General features: G+C 40.5%; 1 protein-coding gene across 1 annotated transcript in view; it reads left to right on the top strand.

Annotated features, from left to right (window-relative positions):
* The window catches only part of PXDNL (peroxidasin-like), a 560,917-nt gene extending 536,433 nt beyond the window's left edge, over window positions 1-24,484 (top strand). The window contains exons 22-23 of the mRNA XM_011994460.1: window positions 23,169-23,282; window positions 24,040-24,484. Coding sequence (XP_011849850.1) covers window positions 23,169-23,282; window positions 24,040-24,171 — 246 coding nt within the window. The 3' untranslated portion in view covers window positions 24,172-24,484. The remainder of the gene's footprint in view (window positions 1-23,168; window positions 23,283-24,039) is intronic.
* Window positions 24,485-24,884: the final 400 nt, after the last annotated feature.

Genomic DNA, 24,884 nt, shown 5'->3' with positions numbered 1-24,884 from the left:
CCCTGTTTTATGCCAGTGAGTTAATGTGTGTCAGAGAAGTTATAAGAGCAAAGAAAAGTCCTCAGCACTGGGCTAAAGAAGGTGGGCCTGAACAATTTAAACATTAACTCATATATCACTCAACAAACTATTTTTTCATAAATTTAATTTATGGATTTATAGACACAGGTAGATTCCACGAGCAACATTTCAGTTCAATTTCAATTTCATTACATATTGATGGTGATAATTGTGTATCTGATGTGTGCAGTAGTGATTAAAAACATCCCAGAGATGTATGTTTTTAAACATACCCCAAGACTGCAGTAGTTGTCCCTTCTAGGTGTTTAGTAGCATTCTTAGTACTTATCTCTAAATGTATCAAGGTGGAGTGTTTTTGCCTGTTTAAATTGTCTGTCTCTTTCATTCCATTGTTAATTTCTTAATAGTTGAGACTATTTCACAGTGGTATCTTCAGAGCCTGGTATAAAGTCCATGTTTAAAAATAACCAGTTTCTTTGTGTTGGAGCATGAAAAGTTAGCTCTAGATCTCTCCATAATCTAAGGTGTATGACAGGCTGGGCAAGGTTCCATGAGAGAACTAGAAGGTCCTGTGATCTCTTATAGAGGTCAGTGACTTACTCAAGCTATGACCAGGCTACAGAGGTGGAAAGAAGTTGCAGCAGTGCCCAGTGCCTCATGTACACTGAGTGACATGTAGCAAATGCCTGACTGATAGTATTTAAACAATAAATAAACATGACATAACACCAGCAATAAGGAATATTGACCAAAGCCGGAAATCAACCCAGGTCATCTAAAGGGGATTGAGAAAAATAAAGAACCCAGGATAGACAGCAATGATAAACTGCAGATTTCCTGGGTGACTGTCAGGTGCAACTAGAGTGGGGAGCACCCAGAGATAGATGGAGATGATGAAGACAGACAGACTTTTGTGAGGGCAAACGGTCTTTTGGGATGCAAGAAGCCCTGAGTATTTGTGAAATTAGTACTTACTACTGATCTGTCACTTACTATACTAAGACATAAATTTTTAATGGCCCACATTGAAAGGTAGGTTGTAACAGTGAGCCTGTTAGCTGGAGAAGGACATTTCTGATTGTCCAACGTATGCCACTTTGTGGTTTTTCTCTTACTCACCAGTGTGGATGCAGTAAGTCCTGTGAAAGGTTTGCTCTTTACAAAAACCCTTTGTTTTATGAAAAATGAGCATAGAGATAAAGGGCATGTATATTTCTGGAAGTGAAATTAGACAGCAAAGAAATAAACAGAATCTAGAATGTTTAAGAGAATCTGTATCCCATAATGGGCCTCATCATGGGAGATTACTAATGTTCTTGAGACTCATCCCTTAGATGCGAGGGGATTCCAAACCTCAGCCAAAGATTTCTAACCTTTACTTCCTAACTCTAGGTGACATTACATTTATGGGCTGCAACATAAGGTCAGTCTTGACATTTCACACTGTTGAAGTTTTACCTTTGTTAAGTAACTTTGGAATGTCTAGGAATGATACTTTTTGGTCTTGATTTATTAACCATGATGGCATCAAGCTAACAAAAGTGGTCTGCAAATTTCCATGACATGTTATAGCTCTTGTGTAAGTAGTTGGGTCCAGTAAATTATATTTGCCCTTTTTATTTGATTCTGATTATTGTGAGAATAACACATAATTACATGCAGAACATTTTATTATTTCTATTTAAGATTGTATCTAGTTTACCTGACTGTGGAGGGGTCATGGATGTGTGTGTGTGTGTGTGTGTGAGTGTGTGTGTGTGTAGGGTATATAATGAACAATGGGATGAGATATAAGAATTTACACGTTTAATTATTATCAAAATGTTAGTGAGGTCTTCACAGATATTACAAAACTGTGTGCATGCATGTGCTGGAGGTACTACAAATAGAAAAGGTTTTAATAAGAGAAATCAGAGATTCTCACAGCTGTTGGAGCAATGAGAACAAAGGTCATGGAAACAGCTACTGGAGGGAGCTCACCAGGAAGCTATAGCACATCTCAGTCATTTGTGCAGGATCCCCAAACCCAACCCTTCTTTATGCATCTTCTGACAACTGCACTTAGGATACTAACTAACGGCGTCTGCTTCGAAATCTTATATCAGTGCCTCTCATTGGTAGACTAACCCAAAACCACAAAAGGAAGGAGATCCAGGAAGGATTTTCTGTTTCTGAGATTGGTGGAAAAGGGTGTGGATGATGACAAGTTGACAGTAGACTAACTAGAGACCATAGTTAAGGAAGATTATTTAGTTCACTGTGACTTGGTAATCAGTTAGGTATTGGAAAGATGGTACATGAGGTCGGAAAAATACTTTGTGGTCACAAAGACAGAATTCCGTTCTGAATGCCAATTACATAAAACAAATAAACAAACTGATATAAACAGAGATATGGAGATCACTATGTTGGCCACTATAATTTGTTAACCTAAAATTAATTAGGCCTGGGAAAAAAACGCATACATGAGAACTATTCCAGAAAACCCAGCCTCCTCACTTTATTAAACAAGTAAAGGTAGATGGTTGAAAGGAAGAAATAAAAGACACTCCAGAGGCTTTTTAAAATTAGGAGACAGGTAATATTATTACTAAATAACAATTATGGAAGGTGAAACAGTTAAGGTTAAATAGGTTATGACATATGTAAGGAACAGAGTGATGTTCAGTGTGGCTGGAGATTAGCTAATCAAGATTGTCAAAACAACGTACAAGGTGCCTGGTGAGGCAGAAAGTGTCTAGATGAGAAGATCTAATAAACTCATATTAGATTTTCTTGTGGACTCTAAGTATATGAGGAAGGAATATACGTTTTCTCTTCTGGGTGGGTAGGAATTCTGGGAATCTATCCATCTCTTCTAGGTTTTCTAGTTTATGTGTGTATAGGTGTTCATAGTAGCCTTGAATGGTCTTTTGTATTCCAGTGGTGTCAGTTGTAATGTTTCCTGTATCATATCTCAGTGAGGTTATTTGGATTTTCTCTCTTCTTTTCTTGGTTACTCTTGCTAATGGTCTATCAATTGTATTTATCTTTTCAAAGAACCAGCTTTTTGTTTCACTTATCTTTTGTACTTTTTTTGGCTTCAATTTTGTTTAGCTCTGCTCTGATCTTGGTAATTTCCTTTCTTCTGCTGGGTTTGGGTTTGGTTTGTTCTTGTTTCTCTAGTTCTTTGAGGTGTGATGTTAGATTGTCTGTGCTCTTTTAGATTTTTTGATGTAGGCATTTAGGGTTATAAACTTTCCTCTTAGCACCACCTTAGCTGTATCTCAGAGAATTTGATATGTTGTGTCATTTTTGTCATTCAGTTTGAAGAAGTTTTTAATTTCCATCTTGATTTTGCTTTTGACTCAATACTCATTCAAGAGCAGTTTATTTATTTTCTATATATTTGCATGGTTTTGAAGGTTCCTTTTGGAGTTGATTTCCAGTTTTATTCCACCGTGGTCTGAGAGAATGCTTGATATAATTTCAATTTTCTTAAATTTATTGAGGCTCATTTTATGGCCTATTATATGGTCTATCTTAGAGAAAGTTCCATGGGCTATTGAATAGAATGTGTATTCTATGGTTGCTGAATGGAGTGTTCTGTATATATCTGTTAGGTCCATTTGTTACGAGGTATAGTTTAGATCCATTGTTTCCTTGTTGACTTTCTGTCATGATGACCTGTCTGGTGCTGTCAGTGGAGTATTGAAGTCCCCCGCTATTAATGTGTTTCCGTCTATCTCATTTCTTAGGTCTACTAGTAATTGTTTTATAAATTTGGGACCTCCAGTGTTAGATGCATATATGTTTAGGATTGTGATACTGTCCTGTTGGACAAGGCCTTTTACCATTATATACTGTCCCTCTTTGACTCTTTTAACCACTGTTGCTTTAAAGTTTGTTTTGTCTGATATAAGAAGAGTTAACCCTGCTCACTTTTGGTGTCCATGTTCATAACATGCTTTTTTCCACCCCTTTACTTTAAGTTTATGTGAGTCTTTATGTGTTAGGTGAGTTTCCTGAAGGCAGCAGATAGTTGGTTGGTGAGTTCTTATCCATTCTGCAGTTCTGTATCTTTTAAGTGGAGCATTGAGGACATTGACTTCCCATCTTAGTATTGAAATGTGAGGTGCTGTTGCATTCATTGTGCTCTTTGTTGCCTGTATACATTTTTGTTTTTGCTTTTTAACTTGTATTTTTGTTTTATTGGTCCTATGTGCTTTATGCTTTAAAGAGATTCTGTTTTGATGTGTTTCCAGGATTTGTTTCAAGATTTTGAGCTCCTTTTAGCAGTTCTTATAATGGTGGCTTGGTAATGGCAAATTCTCTCAGCATTTGTTTGTCTGAAAATGACTGTCTCTTTCCTTCATATATGATGCTTAGTTTCACTGGCTACAAAATTCTTGGCTGAAGATTGCTTTGTTTGAGGAGGTTGAAGATAGGGCCCCAATCCCTTCTAGCTTGTAGGGTTTCTGCTGAGAAATTTGCTGTTAATCTGATAGGTTTTTCTTTACAGGTTACCTGGTGCTTCTGTCTCACAGCTCTTAAGATTCTTTCCTTCGTCTTAACTTTGGATAACTTGGTGACAATGTGCCTAGCTGAAGATCTTTTTGCAATGAATTTCCCAGGTGTTCTTTGTACTTCTTGTATTTGTACATCTAGGTCTCTGGCAAGGCTGGGGAAGTTTTCCTCGATGATTCCCCCAAATATGTTTTCCAAGCTTTTAGAATTGTCTTCTTCCTCGGGAGCACCGATTATTCTTAGTTTGGTCATTTAACATAACCCCAGACTTCTCGGAGGCTTTGTTCATATTTTCTTATTCTTTTTTCTTTGTCTTTGTTGGATTGGGTTAGTTCAAAGACCTTGTTTTCGAGCCCTGAATTTTTTTCTTCTACTTGTTCAATTCTATTTCTGAGACTTTGCAGAGCATTTTGCATTTCTAAAAGTGTGTCCAAAGTTTCCTGAATTATTTATTGTTTTTTATTTAAGCACTCTATTTTGTTGAATATTTCTCTCTTCACTTCCATTATCATTTTTTGATACAAGCTCTGGCACTGGACTTCACCTTTCTTTGGTCGCTCTCTGATTAGCTTAGTAACTAACCTCTTGAATTCTTCTTCAGGTAAGTCAGAGATTTCTTCTTGGTTTGGATCCTTTGCTGGTGAACTAGTGTGATTTTTTGGGTCATTGATGAGCCTTGTGTTTTCATATTACCAGGGTTTTCTGTTCCTTCTCATTTGGGTAGGCTTTGTCAGAGGGAAGGTCTAGGGCTGAAGGCTGTTGTTCAGATTCTTTTGTCCCACAGGGTGTTCTCTTGATATAGTACTCGCCCCCTTTTCCTGTGGTTGTGGCTTCCTGTGAGCTGAACTGCAGTGATTGTTGTCTCTCTTCTGGGTCTAGCCATTCAGTGAGTTTGTCGAGCTCCTGGCTGGTCCTGGTGGTTTCTGCACGGAGTCCTGTGATGTGAACTGTCTATGGGTCTGTTAGCCATGGATGCCAGCACCTGTGCTGGTGGAGGTGGCAGAGGGTGAAGTGGACTCCATGAGGGTTCTTAGGTTGGGTGGTTTAATGTTCTATTTTTGTGCTGGTTGACTTCCGGCCAGGAGGTGGTGCTCTGCAGAAAGCACCAGCTGTAGTAGTACAGAGAGGGACTGGGCACTAGAACTACCAAGATTATATGTCTTTTGTCTTCTGCTACCAGGGTGGGTAGAGAGGGACCATCAGGTGGGGGCTGGGTTAGGTGTGTGTGAGCTTAGACTCTCCTTGGACCAGTCTTCCTGTGCTGCTGTGGGGCATAGGGATGAGATTCTGAGGTCACTGCAGTTGTGTACCTAGTACCTAGGAGGATTATAGCTGCCTCTGCTGAGTCATACAGGTTGTCAGGGAAGTGGGGAAAAGCTGGCACTCACAGACCTCACCCAGCTCTCATGCAAACCGAAGGGCCAGTCCCACTCCCACCGTGCCACCTACAACAGCCCTGAGTCTGTTTCCAGGTGGAGGGCAGGCTTGAAAACTTGCCAGAGGCTTTCAGGCTTTCCGCCTCCCAACTATGAAAAGAAAAGGGCTTTAGTTCTTCCTGCCTCTGATGTCTGCTAGCTGGATTTGCACCCTCCCCAGAGTTCTGGCTAGGAGGGTTCTGGCTAGGAGGTTTCTGGCCCCACTCAAATTGTTACAAAGTTCAGCTAGGGAAGTCCTTCTCTCCAGTGGGGTTTTATCCCCTGCTCCTCTGGCCTCTCTCCTGATGGATACCTGTGATGTCAGGCAGGAATGGGCTGCTTGGGGATTCAGGGAGCTCTCAGGGTCTCCCTGCTGCCTCCTCCCCCCTGGTATTTCACTTGGCTTGGCTCTAACTCAACTCAGCTTCAGGTAAAGTCAGGAACATCTCCCACAAACAGACCTTCAGCTTGTCCAGTGGAGGTGTGTGTCTGGGAAAGGAGGGTCTCCCTTTCCCACTTCTGCAGTTGGGACACTTACAGTATTTGGGGTGATTCCTGGGTCCTGCAGGAGCAGTCTGCTTCCTTCAGAGGGTCTGTAGATCCTCTCGGGATTGCTGTTTTATTCTTGTAGTTGATCTGGAGCTAAGTTTCACAATGAGAGCCTCCGCAATGCTGCACTATCCGGAACTGCAATCTAGTCCTGCCTCCTGTCTGCTATGATCTACCGGAAGTCCTTATCCATTATATTCTGAAAGCAAATAACTTGTTAGGTTTCTCAGGTTCAAAGATCGAGAGGAATTTTCTCTCAGGATCAATCATAGTCTAGTCTTACCCATAATTGGTTTAGATGATATTTTAATGAGATTTGGGACTTGGAATGGATTAAGACTTTAGGGGCTATTGCGATGGGGTGAATTGTTTATTTTGCATGTGAGAAAGACATGAATTTTTGGAGTTCAAAGAGTGTAGCATTATGGACTAAATTGTGTCTTTTCCTCAAATTTTCATGTTGAGTTCTAATCCCCAGTACCTCATAATGTGGGTGTAGTTGATAACCATCTGCAAGTCAAGAGAAAGCCCTCAGAAGAAATCAACCACGCTGGCACCTTGATTTTGGACTTTTAGCCTCTAGAACTTTGAGAAAAAAAAAATTTCTGTTGTTTAGGCTACCCAGTCTGTGGTATTTTGTTATGACAGCCCTAGCAAACTTGCACACCAATTTTGCAGAAATGAAACAGCCTGTTGAAAATTAATATGGAATTATAAGGGATTCTGAATAGTCACATTTTTAAAAATATTGCCCTGTAGTTCTTAGATTTTGTATTAGTTTTCCATTCTCAGTTTTTTCTTTGCATTTTAGTTTGCGAAGTTACTATTGACATATCTTCAGGTCAACAGATTCTTTCCCCTGCCACCTTGAATGTGATAGTTAATTTTATGTGTCAAATTCTGGATCGTGGGATGCCCAGCTATCTGGTTAAGCAGTATTTTTCATGTTTCTGTGAGAGTGTTTCTGAAGAGATTAGCATTACAATTGGTGGACTAAGAAAAGCAAGTGCCCCTCCCCAGTGTAGGTGGGCATTCTTCAATTTGTTCAGGGCTTGACTGGAACAAAAATGTGGAAGAAGGTTGAATTAACTGTGCCTGACTGCTTGAATTGGGACATAAGCCTCTCCTGCCCTTGGCACTCCTGGTTCTCAGATCTTCAGACTCAGACTGATCTATACCATTTGTTCTCTGGCTCTCCAGTCTTTGAACTATACCACTGACATTCCTGGGTCTCCAGTTTTCAGACAGAAGATTGTGGCACTTCTTAATCTCTGTAAACATGGATCCAATTCCTTACAGTAAATCTCTTCACATTCACATCTTATTGGTTTTATTTCCCTGGAGAATCTTGACTAATACATTTAGTCTAATGATGAAGCCATCAAAGGCATTCTTCATTTCTGTTATAGTTTTGATTTCTAGCATTTTCTTTTAATTGTTCTTCAGCATTTTTCTCTCTCTACCTACATTACCTATCTTTTCTTGAATGTTGCCTACTTTTTCTTTTAGGGCCATGAATGTATTAATCATAGTTATTTTTATCCCTGCCAGATAATTTCAACATCTGTATCTCATGTGGGTCTGCTTCCGATGCTTGTTTTGCATCTTAAAACTGTGTTTTTTCCCCTTCTTTGGGGCATGCCTTGTAAATTTTGTTTAAAGTCATACTTGATGTCTTGGGTAATAGGAACTGTAGTCATAAGCCTTTTTAGGTTTTTGTATTGAAAAGGCTGAACGTTGTGCTGCGTTTAGTGTTTCCTGTAACTGTAGATGCCATGGCTTTAAATTCCTCCAGTGTCTTTGTTTTTGTTTTTCCTACTGACTTTGGCCTTTCTTATGTATTCTTCCTCAGAGAGAGTCTGTGTCTTTCAGCTGCTTCAGCAGTAATCACTGTTATTATGCTGGCATCCTGTTGATGTGCTGGTTAGGTGTGGGGATGGGAAATATTATATCATCTTCTGATGAATCCTCAGCTGTCTAGTGGGCTTATGCTCTGAGGCTGTGATTTTCACAAGCATTGCTCCAGTAGTGTGGCTTTTTCTCCACCGCCTACTCCTTTCCCTGGCTGGTGTGCAGGTAATTTATTTCATTGGAGGACAGACCCCTGGTTTTTCTGTTGGCTTTTTCCAGATTAGGTGAGTCAGGAAGGCTGGAGTAGGATGCAGCGGATAAGAATCCCTTTTCCCAGTTTGTTTTAGAATTTAGTACTGTACCCTTTCAAGTTCCTTCCCCTTGGTATAGAGGCCTTTTTTATGGAGAAGGCTCTGGGTGTTTTTCACAAAGGATATCTTCCCCTGCCCCTGCCAGGGCCAGGAGGGGATGTTTCTTGGATGTCTTCTATGAGAACCTTGTAAGTTTCCTTCAGTTAAACTTCATGAGTACCTTACCTCACTAAGACAGTAACACCTAGTAGTTTGTCACGCTCACAATTTTTACATTGCCCTGTAGTTCTTAGATTTTCTGTTAGTTTTTCATTCTCAGTTTTCTCTTTGCATTTTAGTTTGGGAAATTACTACTGACATATCTTCAGGTCAACAGATTCTTTCCCATGCCACCTTGAGTGTGATAGTTAATTTTATGTGTCAATTTCTGGATCGTGGGATGCCTAGCTCTCTGGTTAAATAGTATTTCTGGACGTTTCTGTGAGAGTATTTCTGAAGAGATTAGCATAAGGATTGGTGATTGGTGAACTGAGAAAAGCAGGTGCCTTTCCCCACTGTAGGGGGGCATCCTTCAATTTGTTCAGGGCCTGACTGGAACAAAAAAGTGAAGGCAGCCTCCAGCAACTTCTTAAAATTACCATTTAAGTGTTTGTATTAGTCAGAGTTCTCCAGAGAACTATAACTAATAGGAAATGTCTGTCTGTCTGTCTGATATGTGTATTCAAAGACATTGGCTCACACCATTATGGAGGCTGGACAGTCCGAAATCTTGGCCTGACAGACTGAATACCCAGGACAGCTGATGGTGCAGATGAAGCAGAAGGCTATCTGCTGGAGAAGTCAGTCTTGCTCTGGGAGACTGCTATTTGTGTTCGATTCAGGCCTTCAACTTACTGGATGAGGCCCACCCACATTAGAAACCAACCTGGATTGCTCTGGTCTGAACTCAGATCACGTAGGACTTTAATTGTTGAACAAAAGAACCCTTGATAGTTGCTGCACCATTAGGATGTCCTGATCCAACATCGAGGTTGTAAACCCTATTGTCCATATGGACTCTAGAATAGGATTGCGCTGTTATCCCTAGGGTAACTTGTTCCGTTGGTCAAGTTGTTGGATCAATTATGGATGTTGACTCGCTTTGGCTTGTGTAGCCTTAGCATAGGTTGTTCAGAGGTTTAGTTATGCTCCAAGGTCACCCCGACCAAAATTTTTAATGCAGGTGTAGTAGTTTAAAGTCTGCAGATTTATATGATTTTGATTGCGTTAGTAAATTAAAGCTCCATAGGGTCTTCTCGTCTTATTATTTTATGCTCGCCTCTTCACGGGCAGGTCAATTTCACTGGTTGAAAGTAAGAGACAGTTGAACCCCCGTGGTGCCATTCATGCGAGTCCCTATTTAAGGAACAAGTGATTATGCTACCTTTGCACGGTCAGGGTACCGCGGCCGTTAAACATGTGTCACTGGGCAGGCGGTGCCTCTAATACTGGTAATGCTAGAGGTGATGTTTTTGGTAAACAGGCGGGGTTAAGTTTGCCGAGTTCCTTTTACTTTTTTTAACCTTTCCTTAAAAGCATGCCTGTGTTGGGTTAATAGTATGAATAATATTGACTTTGTTTGTATTTATTGATATTAGGCTGTTAAGTATCGGTGAAGTTTTTCAGTCTGATGTAGGCTTATGGAGTGGAGAAAATATTCATGTTACTTATATTAGCATTATCACTTCTATGAAATAATAGATTAATCCAATGTGGTGTGAGGAGTTCAGTTGTGTTTTTTGGGATTTTTTTAGATGATTGATGTTGAGCTTGAACGCTTTCTTAATTGATGGCTGCTTTTGGGCCAACTATGGGAACTGGGTTTTTTTACTCTCTATATAAGGTTTTTTCCTAGTGTCTAAAGAGCTGTCCCTCTTTAGACTAACAATTAAGCTTATGGGGGAATTAAGTGATTCTGTAGGTAAACTTAAGGTTGAACTAAGATTCTATCTTGGATAACCAGCTATCACCAGGCTTGGTAGGCTTGTCACCTCTACCCATAAATCTTCCCACTATTTTGCTACATAGACAGGTATGCTCTTTTAGCTGTTTTTGGGGAATTTGGTTTTAGTTTTCATCTGGTTTCGGGGAATTTGGCTTTAGTTCTTTTTGCAAAACCGTTTCTAGTTAATTCATTATGCAGAAGGTATAGGGGTGAGTGCTTGCTATTTTGTGCTTGGTTAATCTTTTTCATCTTTCCCTTACGGTACTGTGTCTATAGCGCCAGGATAACATTTCTATCGCCTATACTTTTGTATGGGTAAATGATTTAGTAGAGGTTAATTTGGTATTGGTGTTGATTAGGTTTGGGTCTAGCATTAGCTCAAGGCAATCAAATTATGTTGAGATCTTCTGGGTGTAAGCCGGATGCTTTGTGTTAAGCTATGCCTTGGTTTATCCAAATGCACTTTCCAGCACACTTACCATATTACGACTTATCTCCTCTCTATAAATATGAGGTGGTGTTTAGTTAAGTTGATCCTTAAATATACTTGAGGAGGGTGACGGGCGGTGTGTGCATGCTTTATGGCCTCATTCAATTAAGCACTCTATTCTTAATTTACTGCGAAATCCTCCTTGAGCTCTTAGGTTTCATAAGAGTCATGGGGTTTTCTGAGGTAGAAAATGTAGCCCATTTCTTACCATCTCATAAGCTACACCTTGACCTAACGTTTTTGCAGGGACATTTATGCTTACTTTGTGGCCTTTATTAGGGTTTGCTGAGGATGATCGTATATAGGTTGAGCAAGAGATGGTGAGGTGAATTGGGGTTTATCAATTATAGAACAGGCTCCTCTAGAGGGATGTGAAGCACTGCTAAGTCCTTTGAGTTTTAAGCTGTTGCTTGTAGTATTCTGGCGAGTAGTTTTGTTGTTTTAACTATTGAGGTTTAAGGCTAAGCATAGTGGGATATCTAATCAGAGTTTGAGCCTTAGCTATTGTGTGTTCAGAAATTTTAAAGCCACTTTCGTAGTTTATTTTACATCAGCTAGGGTTTTTTACAATTTAGATGGAGTTTAGCTTTATTAGAATAGATCTAAAACACTCTTTACGCCAGTCTCTATTAGCCTGGGTATGGCCGCGGTGGCTGGCACAAAATTAACCAACCCTGAATGTAGCATAGCTTAGTTAAACTTTTGTTTATTGCTAAAGGTTTGTCACTGCTGTCTCCCGTGGGGATGTGGCTGAGCAAAGTGTTCTGAGCTGCGTTGTGCGTGATTGATACTTACTCCTTTTGACTGTGGTGATTTAGAGGGTGTTTTCACTGGGACGGGGATGCTTGCATGCATAATCTTGCTAAGAGTTAATAGAAAGGTTAGGACCAAACCTGTCTGTTTATGGAGTATATAAACCCGTCTAGGCATTTTCAGTGTCTTGCTTTAGGTAAATTAAGCTACATAAACGGGGTTTTGTTAGATTTTTGGAGGAGTATGTGGTTGTGAAGTGCTATCTTTGGGGTTGTGATAATAAGGGTGTGGGTCTGGAAGTGGATAAGTATATAGGTGGGATAGAATAAAGAAGAGATTAAGGTTGAGAGTAGTGGGATGAGATAAAGGTTGTGTTAGTTGAGGGGTAGCAGTTAAAGTTATGCACAGCTAAAAGATGAAAACATAGGCTCTGGCTAAGTGGATTAAGGCTTTTGTTTTGGGGGTTTGGCAAAAGTATATTTTTAGGGAAAAAGTCAGAGGTGGGGGAGAGGGGTTTAGTAAAAAATTTTTGTGATTTTATAGTGTAAAGAAGGATGTGCCGTATAGTTGACTATTGTTATATCCTACAAGCATGAATTAAATAACACCTTATGGTATTTATGTGGGACTGGGATATTGAACGTAGGTGCGATCAACAATGGTATGTACTAGGAATCAAAGACAGATCCTGCGACATACGGTGTAGGGGGGCCAGCTTTCTGCGATGGGGTCACGTGCACACCCGAGATAAAAAATACAAAATGCATGGAGAGCTCCCGTGACTGGTTAATAGGGTGATAGACCCGTGAACCATCAAGATATCTTATTTAAGAGGAACGTGTGGGTGATCTTGATTTCTATGGCCCTGAAGTAAGAACCAGTTGCCGGACACAGTTCACTATAGCTACCCCCACCTGTTATGGGCCTGGAGCGAGGAGAGTAGCACTCTTGTGCGGGATATTGATTTCACGGAGGATGGTAAACAAGGGACCCCTAACTGAGAGGGGTATCTGTGGTGACGAGGATTTATTTGACTAAAATGTGCTATGCCCAATGAACGATTTAATGTGCTATATATGGTAAATGAACAGTCGTGTTAGTTGATACTCTTGGGAAGATGCTTGATCTTTTAATGTTAGTGTTATGTTCTACGGTTGGCTAAATCATTAGAGTTCTTGCTTGTAAGCATGTTTTCAAGGATAGTTAGCAAATATGTAAGAGCATGTGCTATGTACAGTCAAGCATTTATAGTACTATATAATATTCATGTTGGCTAGCAGTAATGCACGATTTACATGGGGGTCTGATAAAATAAATTAGTACTTAAGTTGCATTTGAAGCTTGCACCCCATAGAATACAGAAAGTAGTTTAAATTAGAATGCCAGTTTTGGGTGTTGGTGGTGAAGTTGAGTGCTTTCTTTCTGAGTTGTCCTGGGGAGAAGTTTCCATTTCCGGTTTACAAGACCAGTGTATTAACTTATACTACCAGGGCAGGTTCATTTGAGTAGATTGTTTTCGGTTAAGGAGGCAAGTGGTATTAAGGTTAGGATTGTGATAAAGTATATTATGGATGCTACTTGCCCAATAATGATGAAGGGTTGGTTTACTGGTTGGCCTCTGATTCAAGTGAGAGTTAGTAGAATTATAATTAGGAGTCAGTATAGGAATTGGCTAAGTGGGCGGAATATTTTACTTTGTTGTTTGGATTTATGGAGTATGGGGATAAGTGCTAAAATGAGGATTGATAGGAGGAGTGCTAGCACTCCTCCTAATTTATTAGGGATACATCATAGAATTGCGTATGCGAATAGGAAGTATCATTCTGGTTTAACGTGCCAGGGGGTGTTTAGGGGGTTAGCTGGAGTATAGTTGTCTGGGTCACTTAAAAGGTCGGGTGAAAATAATACTAGTATTATTAGGGCGAGAAGGAGAAGGATTAAGCCTAGGATATCTTTGATTGTATAATAGGGGTGAAAGATAATTTTGTTGGAGTGAGAGGAAATTCTGGAGGGGTTGTTTGATCCTGTTTCGTGTAGAAATAGTAGATGTAGAATTGTAAGGGCTGTAATAATAAAGGGTAGGATGAAGTGAAGGGTGAAGAACCATGTGAGGGTGGGATTGTCAATTGAATATCCGCCTCAGACTCATTGAACAAGGTTAGTTCTGATATATGGGATGGCTGATAGAAGATTTGTGATTACTGTGGCACTCCAGAATGATATTTGGCCTCATGGGAGTACATGGCCTATGAAGGCTGTTGCTATAGTTATAAGTAGAAGTATAATGCCGATATTTCAGGTTTCAAGAAGGAGGAATGAGCTGTAATATAGGCCTCGGCCAATATGTAGAAAGAGGCAGATAAAGAACATAGAGGCACGGTCAGCGTGGAGATAGCAAAGGGTTCAGCCATAGTTTACATCTCGAGTGATGTGTGCGACTGAGGAGAAGGCGGAGAAAATATCTGGTGAGTAGTGTATTGCTAGGAATAAGCCTGTGATGATTTGTAGGGTTAGACAGGTTGCAAGGAGTGAGCCAAAGTTTCATCATATGGAGATATTAGATGAGGTGGGTAAGTCAATGAGGGAGTGGTTGATTATTTTTATGAGTGGGTTGGGTTTGCATGTTGGGGTCATTGGTGTTTTTGTAGTTGAAATATAACGATGGTTTTTCATATCATTAGTCATGGTTAGAGCCCGTGTGGAAGCAATGACACATATTTTATTCTTATTAAGTGTACTGTTGGTTATGGGATTTGTGGGGTTTTCTTCCAAGCCTTCTCCTATTTATAGGGGTTTAGCATTGATTGTTAGTGGTGTGGTTGGTTGTGTTATTATTTTAAATTATGGGGGAGCTTATATGGATTTAATGATATTTTTAATTTATTTGGGAGGCATAATGGTTGTTGTTGGTTATATTACGGCAATGGCTATTGAAGAGTATCCTGAGGCATGGGGCTCAGGATTTGAGGTTCTGGGGAGTCTTTTAGTAGGATTAGCGATGGAAGTAGGGTTGGTTTTATAGGTTTTAGATTTTGATGGGTTAGTGGTGGTGGTTAATTTTAACAATATAGGGAGTTGAGTGATTTTTGAGGGAGAAGGGCCAGGGTTAATTCGGGAGGATTCTATTGGTGCGGGTGCTTTGTATGACTATGGGCATTGATTTGTGGTAGTTATTGGTTGAACATTGTTTGTTGGTGTATATAGTGTGATTGAGATTGCTCAGGGTAATAGGTTACGTTATTAGAAATAAGACTAGGGTGAGAGGGATAAGGAAAGAGAGAAAATGAAATTTGATTATACCCTTTTGAGTGGTTGTGAGGATGGATGTGATAATGTGGGTATGTGAGATTGTTTTAGGTATAGATTTTTCTAGTCAGATTGAGTCTAGTAAAAGGGAAGCTAGGTTTTGACTTATAAGTAGGTTTTGGTAGGGAGCTGTGCGATGAATTGTAATGGGAAAATATCCTAGTATGTTAGAGAATTTAAATATGTATGATGAGATATCCATTTTAAGCTTATTGGCTATAAGAGTAAGGTCCAAGGCTACCAGGAGGCCTAGAGCGGTTACGTACAGGGCCGAGAGTTTTAAGTGAGATGATATTGTTAGTTGGGGAGGTAAGGTGGGAGAGATGCTGTTAGTAATGAGGAATCCTGCGAGTAGGCTGTTGATTGTGAGGCTTTTGAATGGGTTTAATAGGGTGGGGGTGTTTTCATTAATGTTGACTAAGGTTGGGAAGCGAGGTTGTCCTGTTAGGATGAGGAGACTAGTTTGAGCACTGTAGGCGCTTGTTAGGGAAGTGGCAATGAGAGTGATAGATAGGGCTCAGGCGTTGGTATACGACATGTTTGCAGATTCGATGATGAGGTCTACCCAGAATTCACAAGTTTAAATGTTAATCTCATCCAAAAGCACTCTCCAAGCTGACTTATAAAACTAACCATCAGGGTGTTCCCACCAGTATGGCTCAATGTTCAGTCAGTCTGTTCCAGGTAAGTAGATCTTGATTGCTGCCTCTCTTGTTATCCTCCTGTCTCTTCAGATTTCACCTTAGTGGTTTGCCCTGCAACCTTAGCTCTTTAAGAAATTTATTGATTTTCAGTGTGTCCAATTTTTCTTGTCGTGAAGATGGGAGTGATGATTTACAAGCTTACTACATGCTGGAACTAACACTGGAGTTGCTTTATGTTTTACTCATATTTCTCAACACAGAGAGGTTTCTTTGCCCATTTAAAAGTCCTGGTATCTTGTAGGAGCTTGGCTCTTCAGGTTTATGGGCTATGCTCTTGCATAAAACATCTGGAGATGCATCTTAAGTACACCGAGCAAAAGTATTGAACTTTACAACATTGAATCTTGGAGTGCCCTTGACTTTATAGTTCAAGTTTATGTAGTTACAATTCTGCAGTATTTTCCATTACCCCTTTTAATTTTGCATACAAAAGGTTTTCAGAAACATGAACTGGTTAATAAGAAACCCCTTCTAAATTTCCCATAACTATTTCTGTACAGCTCCCAGTGAAAAGACACTTACATCATTGTATCAGGGCCATCACTGAAGAAAATAACTTGGTAATTCTTGTTGTTATGGTAAGAGTTTTTTTCTTTCACTTGCATTTTATACAGCAGCATGGTCTAGATTAAGCCATGAATTAGACAGGTTTTGCTAAGTTACACTCCAGTAACAACCCAAATCTCAGTTTACGGCAACAAGGAGGATTGTTTCTCACTCATGTTGCATGCTCTTTGGGATTCAGCTGTGTCTATCCTCCACAGTTTGTCAGACCTCCAACCTAGAGGAAGGAGCATCTTTATCTGGAGTACACCTTCCTGTTGCAGAAGGAGATAGGCAATAGAAGTCTCACTAGACAGTACCTCAGAATATGATGTTTTTTGGCTTGTAGATCTCTGTCTTTATGTTCACATGGGATTATCCCTGTGTGCCAATCTGTGTTCAGATTTCCTTTGTTTATGAGAGCATCAGTCACATTGAAGTAGGGGCTCACTCTACTCTAACATGACTTTATTATAACTAATTACATCTGCAATACTCCTATTTCCAAAAAACGTCACATTCTGAGGTACAGAGGGTTAGATCCTCAAGATTTGAATTTGGGGAGTGATGCAGCTCAACCCCAAGCAGGAATCATGCAGATAAGGATGCTTCTAGAATGCAGGGCAACAATGATGCAATCATTGTCAGTATTATATACTTTGACACAGCAGCTGCCTTTTGGGGAATGCAGTGAGGCTGAGGAGGCTACACTTTTGATTACATATCCTTAGGAAATCTACAACTGCAATAGTTTTTATAAATTAAGTAAAAATGTTATATGAAATAGTGTCTAATGAGAATTCTGTTTCTGGGAAGGCGGAGTAGATATATTTTTGTCTCCTGCTTATTTTTCTTTTATTTTTACTTTTTTTCTGAGACTGAGTCTCACTCTCACCCAGGCTAGAGTGCAGTGGTGCGATCTCAGCCCACTGCAACCTCTGCTTCCCAGGTTCAAGCAATTCTCGTGCTTCAGTCTCCCGAGTAGCTTGGATTACAGGCGCTCACCACCACGCTTGGCTAACTTTTGTATTTTTAGCAGAGACGGGGTTTCACCATGTTGGCCAGGCTGGTCTTGAAATCCTTACCTCAAGTGACCCACCTGCTTCAGCCTCCCAAAGTGCTGGGACTACAGGCATGAGCCACTGCACCCAGATGCCTCTTGATTATAGTATAGACAGCTACAACCCCTGGATATCACGTTTAAAACAAACATTAGATGACTCAGAATGGTGAAGAGCAAGAAAGCAGACTGATCAGGGACCTTGGACTCCAGGAGCAATGTGATGCTCTTTCCTGGGCACTTTTTCCTCATGTAGCTCAGGCTTGAAGCTGAAGAAGCCAGCAACCTGAGCATATCAACAGACACAGAAAAAGGCCCAGCAAAACCTGAGTCCCTCTAGACAACAGGCCAAAACAGTGGAGGCCTAGCAATACAGGTAACTTTTAGACAATAAGCATTCTTCCCCAGCCAAACAGCACAGAAGAAACTGTGGCCCCCACCTCCAGCAAGACCAGCAAAGCCCAAGTGAGGCGGTGGCTTTCACTCTTCCCAGGCTATACTGAGGCACCTAAGGACCCCTTGAGACTGCTGTCCGGGAAAGCCAAGTAGGAAACTAGGGAATCGTCCTGCCAGATGGTTGCACTCAAAAACTTGAGGTCACAAGGGGAGCCTGGGCTTGCGCCCTCACTCAGCGAGATTGAAGCTCCCCTCCCTCTTCACTGGGGTGGTTGCAGAGAAGGCCTAGGGGAGGCTCCAGTGCTCTCCATTTTTCAGGGGGTGATAAGGCTGCCCTGCCCTTCTCCATCCTGAGATGCATGGAGGCCGTGTGGGGAGGATTCACAGAATACTACACCTCCCATCCAGGAGGGTTATGAGGTGGCCTGACAGGGAGCCAGAACCCCAATTCCTCCCAAAAGTAATGAAAAGAACCCCTTTGTGTGTCAACAGAGGCCAGGGAGGGAACCTGGACTTCTGGCAGTAATGATGGCAGTAATGATGTGGGACCCCTCTTCCCACGCCACAGCAGTTTCAGAGGAAAATACCTGAAATAGAAGGCTTCAGTAAGATCCAAAGCCTCCAGGTTTCAATAGGAAATTATTCACCATACCAAGAACTAGGAAGATCCCAAATGGAATGAAAAAAGGCAATCAACACTGAAGTGATAGAGGTATTGCAGTTATCTGAAAAAGATTTTAAAGCAGTCATAGGCTGGGCGCAGTGGCTCACACCTGTAATCCCAGCACTTTGGGAGGCTGAGGTGGGTGGATCGCATGGTCAGGAGTTTGAGACCAGCCTGACCAACATGCTGAAACCCTGTCTCTACTAAAAATACAAAAATTAGCCGGGTGTGGTGGCGCATGCCTGTAATCCCAGGTACTCAGGTGGCTGAGGCAGGAGGCTGCAGTGAGCCAAGATCACGCCATTGCACTCCAGCATGGGCGACAGAGTGAGACTCTGTCTCAAAATAAATAAACAAACAAATAAATAAATAAAGCAGTCATAAAAAGTGCTTCAATGAGCAATTTCAAACACACTGTAAACAAATGAAAAATGGATGAAAAATCTCATCAAAATAATACAAGGCCAAAAGAGAAACCAGATGGAGATTTTAGAACTGAAAACTATAATAACAGAAATAAAAAAGATTAATAGATGGACTCAAAACAGAATATAGATCAGAGGGGAAAGAATCAGTGAACTAGAAGATAGGAGACTAGCAATTATACATTCTCAACAACAGAGACAGCATAGACAAAAACAAGATGAACAGAGCCTAAGAAGCCTGTGGGATTTTAATAAAACATCCAACATTTGTGTTATTCAAGTCTTGGATAGAAAGAAGAGAGAAAGTCAGGACAATTCCAAAGAAATGCACATCAAGACACATCATAGTCACAGTTTTAAAATCAAAAAGGAAAACATTTTGAAAGCAGCAAAAGGGAAACATCACCCTGCCATTTACATGCTGAATGGTGAATGTTTGAATGCTTTCCCCATAAAATTGCAAGGCATTGCAAACAAGGCAAGGATATCCATTCTCACCACTCTTATCCAGCCTAATGCTGGAAGTCCTTGCCAGTGCAATAAGTCAAGAAAAGGAAAAGACCTATAGATTGAAAAGGAAGAAATTAAACTATTTTCAGGTGATACAGCTACCCACATAGAAAATCTCAAGGAATCTACAAAAATACTCCTAAAATGAATAAATGAGTTGAACAAGGTTAGATGATACAACATAAACTCAAGATAAACATATAAAAAATTAATGGCATTTCTGTATACTAACAATGAATACATGGGGTGATAGGAAAAGGACAGTTACATCCTTTCATTATCAAGGCTTTGTAGTAAAGCCTGGAACAAAACTCCCACACACTGTATTTCTTATACTTACGGTCCATACAAGATCATTTTTAAATTTTTTATTTTTATTTTTATTTTTTGAGATGAAGTTTTGGCTCTTGCCGCCCAGGCCAGAGTGCAATTTCATGATCTCGGCTCACTGCAACTTCTGCCCCCTGGGTTCAAGTGATTATCCTGCCTCAGTCTCCCAAGTAGCTGAGATTACAGGTGCCCCCAACTACGCCCAGCTAATTTTTTGTATATTTAGTAGAGACGGGGTTTCACCATGCTGACCGTCTTGAACTTCTGACCTCAAGTGATCCATCCTCATTGGCCTCCCAAAGTGCTGGAATTACAGGTGTGAGCCACCGCACTCTGTCCTGGTACATACAAGATTCTTAAAGTATTTATTTCCTGACCAGGCGCAGTGGCTCATGCCTGTAATCCCAGCACTCTGGGAGGCTAAGGTGGGCAGATCACAAGGTCAAGAGATCAAGACCATTCTGGCTAAGATGGTGAAATCCTGTCTCTACTAAAACCACAAAAAATTAGCCAGGCGTGGTGGCAGGTACCTGTAGTCCCAGCTATTTGGGAGGCTGAGGCAGGAGAATTGGCATGAACCCAGGAGGCGGAGCTTGCGGTGAGCCGAGATCTCACCACTGCACTCCAGTCTGGGTGACACAACTAGACTCCGTCTCAAAAACAAAAACAACAACAACACAACAACACAAAACCTATTTATTTCCCTTCTTAGAGCAGGGTGTGGTGGTTTAAGCCTGTAATCTCAGCACTTTGGGAAGCCAAGACAGAAGGATTGCTTGAGTCCAGGAGTTCAGGATCAGCCTGGGTAACATAGCAAGACACTGTCTTTACAAAACAAAAAATTAGCTGGATGTGGTGGCATACACCAGTGGTTCCAGCTACCTGGGAGGCTGAGGAGGGATGATCACTTGAGCCCAGGAGGTTGAGGATACAGTGAGCCATGATGATGCCACGGCACTCCAGCCTGGATGACAGAGTGAGACTCTCTGAAAAAACAAAACAAAACCAAAAAAAAAAACTATTTCCCTTAAATAATTTATTAATTTGTCATTTTATTTAAGTTTGAAAGAGTTTTACTGTCCTAAGTGCCTAAAGTTTAGAATAGATATGCATTTTCCCAGTGTTTTTGGAAATAAAAGTTTTCTATGTGTCCTAGTCTGCTAGGACATATTCATTAATATCTTCAGAGATTTCTTGTGATTTTCATACTTCAAACCCATGACCCCACTCGAGCAATTGATTATTTGGTTCACATCTGGTTATTGTGAAGCCTTGCCATTCAAGCCTGCATTGTAATATTTGTCTTATCCTCTCCATTCTCGCAACTCAACTAAAGTCAAGGATCAAGTCCTGCTAGTTTATTAGTGTATTAACTGGTACATATCAGGTACTGAATATATCTGTTGAGTAATGAATGGGGGGATGCCACTGCCCAAGTGTAGGCACTCATGCTAAATTATCTTCCAAGAGCCAACCCTCCTGTCCTACTTCAGTGCACAAGTGGTGAAAAGAATTTATAGAATCAAAATTCTTTCATATCAAGACTTTTTGCTTTCTTTTTTGGGTTCTTCTCTTCTTCTTAAACCCACATCTAGCCAATGTCCTCTACCTGCTACATGGCTCTTTTAGTCTCACTGCCTCCTTCCTCAGTGGAGCCCATATTGGTCTCGTTGCTAGTTTCTCACCAATGATCCTTCATGTTGCCACTGGAATGATCATTGTGATGTTATTTCCCATTGCCTGGAGACTGCGCTTAATTAATTTATGTGACTTTTAAGGTCCTAATTTTCTTTGCTACCCACTCATCCCACCTCAGTTCCCACTAACATGTTCTCTGTGGATGTCCCCAATGAAGGAGGGGAGAAAAATGTACATTTCTGAAATACTGATCTATTTGTGGTGCCCATGCTTTAACATATATATATTTTTTCCATTTGCCTGAAATGCCTTTTCCCTGCTTGTTCTCCTGAAAGACATGGTCATCTTTTACAGCTCAAATGCTTTTCTCCATATAACATATATTAGTCTGCTCAGCACAATAACAGAATACAAGAGAATGGGTAACTTAAACAGTTTATTTTTTCACAGTTCTGGAGGCTGAAAGTCCATGATCAAAGTGTCATCACGGATGGTTTCTTCCAAGTCCTTATTCTTTGCCTTGCTGATGGCCACCTTCTCCCTGTGTCCTCACATGGCCTTTGCTGTGTGAGCACACCTGGAGTCTCTTCCTCTTTTTACAAGGACACCAGTGCTATTGGGTTGGAGCCCCACTCCCATGACCTCATTTAATCTTCATTACATCCTTAGAGGCCCTATGCCCAAATATAGTCACATGGGGGATTAGGGCTTCAACTTATGAATTTTGGGGGAACACAGTTCAGTCCATAAAATCAGGTCTCCCCTCATTGCCTGAGGCAGAACTGAGTGTGGCTTCTGTATTAGTTCATTCTGACACTGCTATAAAGAACTACCTGACACTGGGCAATTTATGAAGACAGTAGGTTTAATCGACTTACAGTTCCACAGGAAGCATGACTGGGAGGCCTCAGGAAGCTTACAATCATGGTGGAAGGGAAAGGGGAAGCAAGCACCTTCTTCACATGGCAGCAGGAGAGAGACAGCAAATGGGGGAGGAACTGCCAAACACTATTAAACCATCAGATCTCATGAGAACTCACTATCATGAGAAGAGCATAAGGGAAGTCCACCCCCAAGATCCAATCACCTCCCACCAGGTCCCTCCCCCAACATTTGGAATTACAATTCAACATGAGATTGGGTGAGGACATAAAGCCCAACCATATCAACTTCCCTTCTGCTCTCCTTGGAATTCCTAAAGACCTTCATTATCTAATGGCTTATAGCCGTGATTTATTGGCCTTTCTACCAAATTGTAAAGCCAGAGAGACCCTGGTTTGCTTGCTTTCATCTTTGAAACTTAATAAATATTTGTTAAATGCATATTATTTTATAACAACTTGGGTGACAAATAATAAAAATACTTATTAGTTGAATTTACATTTATGCTTATTGAGAAGATTTTCCAAATATGTAATTTTATTCATTTGATTTTAATTCCCCTTCCTTTAGAAATTAACTCTTTCAGACTCTAGGTCCATGTTCAATATTTTTTAACACCTACAGAACTGTTTATTAGTTTGGATACTGGATGAATCAAGCTCATTAAGTTCTGGGGGAAAATATTAAGAAAAATCATGTAGACTTTGAAGTTTATTTGCCTTCTAGGTGTGTGCTTACAGAATAGAGCATTTCATCAAACCACGTTATTGATTGGCTTTGTTCCTATCCGCTTCAATTCCCACTCTTCTTTCCTTTGCCTCCTCTTTCAGATAAACAAGCTGGAGGCACGCCTGAGGCAGGCAGGGTGTACAGATGTTAAAGGAGTTCCAAGGAAGGCTGAGGAGCGCTGGATGAAAGAAGACTGCACTCACTGCGTCTGTGAGGTTTGTGCTGCGAGAAGTTTTCCCCTCCAGCTCCCCCCATTTCACTTCTCCTAGCCAGCCACTTGAAGCATAATTGAAAAATTCAAAAGGAGAAAAAAAAAAACTTTATGTCAATAGATTCTAGGTATATTTTTCAGATCAAGGTACTGGTGTGAAATTTTGAGGTTTTTGCTTATTGATAAAAAAGTATAGCCACAGTCTTATGAGCACTTGCCAGAGACAACGAGCTTTTTCCATGTTCACTGATGGACAAAGGAGCTGAGGCTAAGGAAGTTTATGTCAACAAGTAAACTGAGCCAGCCTGGGACTTGAGTTCATCTCATTATTCTCCAGTCAGGCTCACTACAAACACTGTGGGCACTTGGTAAACTACCCAATTCTATGGAAAAATAAAAAAGTGTTGTCATGGTGTCCACCAAAACAAAATCATGCTCTATATTTGTTATTTAGTTTGCTTTTTGAACAGAGCTGATTCTTTCCAGCCATCTAGAAATGTATGAACTTCCTCAGCTAATCCTACCATATGGTACGATACAGTAGGTAACATTTTATAGGGCAGCCTTGCTCTTCGCGCTGCAAATATGTGGAAAGAAAGATTGAATAGAAATCATGCAAAAATGAGCTTATACTATGAACAATTTTTATTGTATTGAGACAGTCAGCTTATTAGATTATGTATTATAAGAAATATTTATTTGTCTTTTAAGTACTTTGACTATAAAAAACATAGAGGTGATATGTGCATGTTGCCTTTCAGAGTGGCCAGGTCACCTGTGTGGTGGAGATTTGTCCGCCGGCTCCCTGTCCCAGTCCTGAATTGGTAAAAGGAACCTGCTGTCCAGTTTGCAGAGACCGAGGAATGCCAACTGATTCCCCAGAGAAACGCTAATAAAAGTGTTGTGCTCTTGAGCCCTGAATGGGAAATTTCTCAGGAAGAGACACTTAGGACTTTGGCACTTTTAACTTGTAGTCACATCATTGATATGGAAACCACTGACTTAAGCAACTTACTTCATTTAATCTTACATATACTGAAGATCTTTTATTTTGTTCATTTTCTAACACATCTTGAAATAATTCAAAACTAAAAGCAATAAAGTGCATAGGAAATATTTTATCATAAGAAATATTTCTTACTGTAAGCTGTCAGTTTTATATACCGCATCTGGAAATAAAAAGAATACCATGGAATATTTAAAAAATATACAAGTATTGTGGAAAATCTCTAATTTTTGAATTTAGAGAGGTCTCCAGGTTTCATAATCTGCAGGAATTTTGAAATAATGAGTTTCACACTTACGAAAACATCTGGAAGGGTCTATGATACATTCATGACAATATTGTGATGCTGTTCTCCCCACTGACCCCCCTCTCTCAGATCTACAACCTAGACAATTGTCAGATTTTGCTGGGAAGGCATTTATCTTAACCTTCATTAGTCTCTTAAGTCCTGGGACATAAGGAAAAAGTCAGTAAAGGAATATCATTATTTTAGGGAACTTGTTAGTTCTGCATATGGCTGAAAAATGCAAACTCTCTGAAAGAAAGAGACTAAAGCAGAATTGCTCAATGTCTGCCTTCCTCTTACTTGTCATTGTTACC

Source organism: Mandrillus leucophaeus, unplaced genomic scaffold (assembly GCF_000951045.1).
Source record: "Mandrillus leucophaeus isolate KB7577 unplaced genomic scaffold, Mleu.le_1.0 Scaffold458, whole genome shotgun sequence".
Classification (NCBI taxonomy): domain Eukaryota; kingdom Metazoa; phylum Chordata; class Mammalia; order Primates; family Cercopithecidae; genus Mandrillus; species Mandrillus leucophaeus.
Note: the sequence above shows the minus strand (reverse complement) of the source record. Positions and strands in the feature narration are given on the sequence as shown.